This window comes from Nicotiana sylvestris, chromosome 10 (genome assembly GCF_000393655.2).
Source record: "Nicotiana sylvestris chromosome 10, ASM39365v2, whole genome shotgun sequence".
Taxonomy (NCBI): domain Eukaryota; kingdom Viridiplantae; phylum Streptophyta; class Magnoliopsida; order Solanales; family Solanaceae; genus Nicotiana; species Nicotiana sylvestris.
In genome coordinates, this window is record NC_091066.1 from 9,598,695 (window position 1) to 9,605,743 (window position 7,049).

A 7,049-nucleotide genomic window follows, 5' to 3' on the forward strand; every position below is an offset into this window, starting at 1 on the left:
TGTGCCTATCCGAATTGATGTCCCAGTAGGACCATCTACTAGCATGATAGCTAGTGAAACTAAAGCACGCCTGAAGCGTGGTAGGTCTTTGGGTTCTAAGGATCGAAATTCTCGAAAAAGAAAATCGACAAATGATCAAAACGGTACTATGAAGGGATCTCCTGAAGAGACCCAAGATCTGATTAGTTCTGAGATTCCTGAAGAAATTAATGAACCCGAAGCTCATGTGAGTGAGGAACTTTTAATAAGTTCGACCAGTGATGGGATTAATTTAAATCGATCTGAAATAGTGGTGGATAATATTTTTGCATATAATGTTGCACTTAATATTATGCAAGATAGTGAGAATCTTGAACCTCGATCTGTCGAAGAATGTCGACAAAGATCTGATTGGCCAAAATGGCAATAGGCAATTCAGTCGGAATTAAAGTCACTTGATAAAAGAGAGGTCTTTGGACCAGTAGTCCATATACCTGCTGGTATAAAACCAGTTGGTCATAAATGGGTTTTTGTGCGAAAAAGAAATGATAAAAATGAAGTTGAAAGATAAAAAGCTCGCCCTGTTGCACACGGATTCTCACAACGACCTGGAGTCGATTTTGATGAAACATATTCACCTGTTATGGATGCTATAACATTTCGATATCTCATCAGTTTAGCCTGCATGAAAAGCTTGAAATACATCTAATGGATGTATTTACAACTTATCTGTATGGTTCACTTGATAATGAAATTTATATGAAAATCCCTGAAGGATTTAAAATGCCTGAAGCAAAATTTCAGGAAATGTATTCAATCAAATTACAAAGATCTTTGTACGGTTTAAAGCAATCTGGGCGCATGTGGTATAATTGCCTTAGTGAATATTTGCTGAAAGAAGGTCACATAAATGATGTTATTTGTCCATGTAGTTTTATAAAGAAAACGGTATCAGAATTTTTTATACTTGCTATTTATGTTGATGACATAAATCTTGTTGGAACTCCAGAAGAGCTCCAAAAGGCAATTGAATATCTTAAGAAAGAATTTGAGATGAAAGATCTTGGAAAGACAAAACTTTGTCTTGGTCTGCAAATTGAACATTTAGCAGACGGGATCTTTATCCATCAATCTGCCTATACAGAAAGGGTCTTAAAACGCTTTTACATGGACAAAGCGCACCCATTGAGTACACCAATGGTTGTTCGATCACTTGAAGTGAATAAGGATTTGTTCCGACCTCCAGAAGAGGACGAGGAACTCCTTGGTCCCGAAGTACCCTATCTCAGTGCAATTGGTGCACTAATGTATCTTGCTAATGCTACAAGGCCTGACATAGCATTTTCTGTTAATTTACTAGCAAGATATAGTTCTTCTCCTACACGGAGACATTGGAACGGGATTAAGCATATATTGCGATATTTAAAGGGAACTCTTGATATGGGTTTGTTTTATGCTAACAAAGATAGTGCAGACCTTGTTGGTTATGCAGATGCAGGTTATTTATCTGATCCCCATAAAGCTCGATCTCAAACCGGCTACGTATTTACATATGGAGGTACTATCATATCATGGCGCTCCACAAAGCAATCTATTGTTGCTACTTCTTCAAATCACGCTGAGATAATAGCTATTCATGAAGCAAGTAGGGAATGCGTATGGTTCAGATCAATAATTCATTTTATTTGAGAAAAATGTGGTTTGGAATGTGAGAAAAGACCCACAATTTTATACGAAGACAATGTTGCATGCATAGCCCAATTGAAAGGAGGATTTATTAAAGGAGATAGAACGAAGCACATTTCACCAAAATTATTCTACACACACGATCTTCAGAAAAGTGGTGACATTGATGTGCAACAAATCCGTTCAAGTGATAATCCAGCATATTTATTCACTAAATCTTTGTCAACTTCAACTTTTGAGAAGATGGTATACAAGATTGGAATGCGGAGACTCAAATATTTAAAATAAGGTTTTCATCAGGGGGAGTAAAATACGTGATGCATTTTTTTTCCTTACTAAGATTTTTTCACATGGGGTTTTCCTTATAAGGGTTTTAATGAGGCACATAGCAATGCGTATTACTAAATATGTGTACTCTTTTTCCTTCACTAGGATTTTTTCCCACGTGGTTTTTCCTAGTAAGGTTTTAATGAGGCACATTATCTTTTAATGAACATCCAAGGGGGATTGTTATAAATATATTATATTATGGATGTTCATTTAGTACTCTGTTGTAAATAAGCTTCCTGAAGAAGCTTATCCATATGGGACTCCGCCGTAAATATGTTTATCTATTTAGTACTCTATTGGAAATAAGCTTCCTGAAGAAACTTATCACTTCGGTACCCGGTTATGGATAAACATTACCTCCGGTAGAAGATTATCCATACTGGGTATAATAAGCTTATCCATTCAGTACTGCGTTATGGATAAACATTGCTTTCAATAGAAGATTATCCATATCTGGTATAATAGCAGCTTAAACAGCAGCTTGCAGTAGTAGCTTACACAGCAGCTTGCGTAGCAGCTTACACAACAGCTTCCTTTCTTCTATAAATAGAAGATATTTCAGTTCATTATGTACATCAGTTTGAATTCGAATAATATAAATATTTCTCTATACTTGTCTTTACTTTACCGTCATTGTTTTATAACATCTCCTAAGATTTTAGGAAAAACCAGGCCTGCATTAAACTGTTCTTTAACAGACTAGTTCCTAGTCACTGAACTTTGATTTGATTTACAACTTCAGATGAAGCCAGGTATAACGACAATTTGTTGCCCTCTTCTTCCTAATATAAAGAAATTAAAACCGCAAAGAAATAATGCTGACGGGAACTCTAACATTAAAACATTTATCACCAGTCGTCTTTGAAGTTGATATTCTCTAATCTTTAATTGTTAACTATTATTTTAACCAAAAGCATGAATTAACTATGGAATTCGTGTTATAATTATTATTAATTATATTGTTACCTTGATGTGATATTCGACCACACTTCTCTCAATGTCATCATTTTGTAGTAATTTGAAATCAGAGCTATATATTCATTGTGGTCAATGTAGTATTTACCATGAAATTTCAAAGAATTTAATTTTTATTTCGTACGATGAAACATATCATTGTCCAAATTTAAATCTAGAAATATTGACATTCGACTATTCGAGTACTAGCATTTTTTATTTTTTTTGGTAATCTATACTTTATCTGTCTAGTACTGATTAAATTTACGCCAAAAGTAATAGTGGTGAAGTTACTATATGAACAGTTAGAAAAAGAAAAAGAAGAAGAATTGATTAATCGATTAAATTTGTTAAAATCTAGTAAGTCATAATCTGTCTTTTTACACATTGCTTTTATCATCATCTGTTTGTTCGTATTAGCAAGGGATTTATCTATCTCGTACTCACACACACACATAGACGTCTGCAATTAATTAATAGAGAATCATTTTTTAAACTATATTTTGTTCTAGGAATAAATGTTTTATTCCTTACCAAACAACCTTGATATTGATTAATAATAATGTTGATTGGACGATTCAACTTTGCTTCTACATTCTTGTTTCTCTCTATATCACAAGAATTTTTAGTGCTCCATAATCCTATGCACCAAAACCGGCTGTTCAAAAATAAATTACAGAATTCAGAAACTTTTCATATCTTAACGTGACATCAAGCATTTATTAATTATTATCTATAAGAAAGAGGAAAAACAATAAATAGGCAAAAGGGTTGACTGATTTATTCTTGAATGCTTCTTTGCTTAAATGTCGAATATACATTTACTCATTTCTATCATTCTTTTGAGCAGTTCAATTTTTAAAAAATGCTTATCCTATCTAAAAAGAACAAGTATTGAGTTTACAAGAGCTAAATTAACAAAGTTTTGATTAGTTTAACACCAAACCAAAAGTATTATCTAAATAGTTCAAACTAAACTTAGTTAAGTAATATCATTGACTCTTACAAATTCTAATAAGATCAAATAGATTGTGACTTTATGACCAAGAAGCAGCTAATTTCATGGAAGTTTAAACGATTTTTTTTCTCTCTTTTTTTTTGTTATTTTAATTTGTCAATAGAGAAAAGGAATTTCTATACTTGTCAATATAGTTGAGGAGCATATATAGTCTCTCTCAATGTACGAGTAAACGAGTATAGTCGATCTACCAGTAAGTATAGCGTAGCTCACAGATATAAAAATTTATTTAGTTAATGAAATTAAATTAAAAATAGAAAAGTCCATATTGTGACGATACATGACGAATATATGCCCAATTATGTTGCTAGAAGCTTATATGGCCTTCGAAAAGCTTAATTAATTTTCCTACTTTAATTATTATTTCACACAGAAATCAAAATGCTTTAAACCTGCAAAAGTGCTTTCTTAGAGCCACTACTAAGAGGGCTCCATAACACATGGAAAAAAGTCTTTTCTTTTCCAAACCTACAAATAATTTCTTAGTAACCAACTATGTTCATCATTTGATAAACATGCAAAACCCTAATCAACAGCCTCATGAGAACTCATCAAGAAGTCAATCACCAGAAAATGGTGATCCAGTTTCTGATGCCAAGTGGGCTTCTAGGCTTCTCCGGGAGTGTGCTACCGCGATTTCTGAGAAAGATTCAACCAAGATCCATCACTTGTTATGGATGTTAAATGAGCTTGCTTCTCCCTATGGTGATTGCAATCAAAAATTGGCATTTTATTTCTTGCAAGCCCTTTTTTGTAAGGCCACTGATACTGGCTTGAGGTGTTACAAAACCCTAACTTCAGCTGCTGAAAAGAGCAAATCTTTTGATTCATCTAGGAAATTGATCCTAAAGTTTCAAGAGGTAAGTCCATGGACAACTTTTGGTCACGTTGCATCAAATGGTGCAATTTTAGAAGCATTAGATGGTGAGAGTAAGCTTCATATAATTGATATAAGTCACACTTTTTGTACTCAATGGCCAACTTTACTAGAAGCTTTAGCCACGCGAAACGACGAAACACCACATCTAAAACTCACAGTTGTTGTCACGGAAAGCACGTTAGTGAAATCAGTTATGAAAGAAGTAGCACAAAGGATGGAGAAATTTGCTAGGTTAATGGGAGTGCCTTTTGAGTTCAATGTTATAAGTGGATTGAACCACTTGAAAGAACTCACAAAGGATAGTTTGAATATAAAAGAAGAAGAAGCAGTGGCTGTTAATTGCATTGGAGCCTTAAGAAAAGTTGAAGTAGAAGAAAGGGGAGATGTTATAAGAATGCTTCAATCACTTAACCCTAAAATTGTGACAATAGTAGAACATGAGGCTGATTTTTCTAGCACAAGGAATGACTTTGTTAAGTGTTTTGAAGAATGCCTTAGGTTCTACACATTATACTTTGAGATGCTTGATGAAAGCTTTCCAATCACGAGCAACGAAAGGCTTGTGATCGAAAGGGAATGTTCCAAAAGCATAGTTAAGGTTTTGGCTTGCGGTGATCAAATTGGTGAAGGAGATGGTGAAACAAGAGAAAGAGGAAATCAATGGTCTGAAAGGCTTAGAGAGTGGTTTTCTCCATTTCCACTCAATGATGATGCTGTTGATGATGTTAAGTCCTTGCTTAAGAGATACAAGGCTGGATGGTCACTTGTGCTACCACAAGAAAATCAAGAGTCACCTGGAATTTACTTGACTTGGAGAGATGAACCTGTGGTATGGACTTCAGCATGGAAACCCTGGGAAAAATCAATGGAGCGACATGATCAGTGAAGATTCGTAATAGTAATGCTCAGTCGGACGTGCTTGGAATTGCAACGTAGTTATTATAGCCTTTAACTTACAACAAGCTAAAGCTTGATACCATTTGATTTTTCTATTTTTGGAATCCAAGAGCTAAGCTAGAGTTTCCTTTTAGCTTTTTTTTATTTTTCAATTCCTTTCTATCTTTCTCTTCTAATGGATCTTGCAAACATATATATAGGACTATTACTACTAGATATAACCTTCATTTCATTTTCTACCTTTTAGATTCAACAACACTATAATGCTTTGTGCCTGGGAGTTTGTATTGCTTTCTTTCTTTTTGCTTGTTTTTCTCAATCTCTTCTTGGTGAAAGTTTTTGCATCTGTACTAGCTTTTTCAAATTATGGTTTCTTTTTCACTGATCTTTTTGCTTGGTATTGGTCATTTGTACTCCAACCCTTTAATTAGCCTTTGGTGGGGGACCTCTCCGCAATTAATTATAATGTAAATTGGAGGTTGTTTTCCCCTTTTCTTATTGGCAGTACTTGTTATTACAAATAAATTTAGATTCTCCTTTAAGAATATATTAGACGGAAAAGAAAGAAAAAAATTCTAACTCATTCCTCCTTTTTTCCCTAACATAGTCTTCTAATGAATGTGCCTAAAATATGGCATTTAAACCAATCGTGCATGCTAATAGACGAGGAGAGATGGTACGTAGCAATTATTATGAATAATATATTTTTCATAGAAGGTCTACTTATTGATATTTGTCATGAAGATTCTTTTTTTTTTTAATTTACTCTTTCTTTGTTTTGCAAATTAAAGAAAAGTAATATCAAGTGATACAAAAATTTAACAAGAAGATATCGAAAAAAAGAAGGATAGGAAAGAAAAGAAAAAAGTAAAAAGAAGGGGACCCTATGAAGGGAAATTGGTGGCAAGCAGAAGCATACCAACTTGATCCCATGGTTGCCTTTATGTCTAGTGATATGAATAGCATAAGTTTGATTTTGCATTTACGTACAATAGCCACAGGCCAACATGAGTTAGTGGCGAACCACTTTTATTGATTTAGATAAGACTTCGCTAAACTTGCCCTGTTTCAATTTACCCCTACTTTCTTCAATTTGTCCTTTTGTGATCGGGAGACGGAACTTTGAGCATTTCCTCCCCACCAAATGCTCCAATGACAAAGTCAGGATTTTTAAATGGGAGAGGGCTCAAATTTACTACTTTATTATACCTTTTGTATAAAAATACTTTTGATGTTATACTATTGAATTAAATTTATCCCTCATTCATTAAAATTATTCAAGGTAAATGCCCAATCTAACGTTGT

General features: G+C 33.9%; 1 protein-coding gene across 1 annotated transcript; it reads left to right on the forward strand.

Annotated features, from left to right (window-relative positions):
* The first annotated feature begins 4,319 nt into the window (after positions 1-4,319).
* LOC104234456 (protein SHORT-ROOT-like) lies at positions 4,320-6,231 on the forward strand. The gene has a single exon (XM_009788022.2). The coding sequence runs from the start codon at positions 4,408-4,410 to the stop codon at positions 5,731-5,733; it is 1,326 nt and encodes a 441-aa protein (XP_009786324.1). The 5' UTR covers positions 4,320-4,407; the 3' UTR covers positions 5,734-6,231.
* The last annotated feature ends 818 nt before the right edge of the window (positions 6,232-7,049 follow it).

What these genes read in the sequence shown, in the direction of transcription:
- LOC104234456 (XM_009788022.2), top strand. Translation starts at nt 4,408, where the DNA reads ATGGAAAAAAGTCTTTTCTTTTCCAAACCTACAAATAATTTCTTAGTA.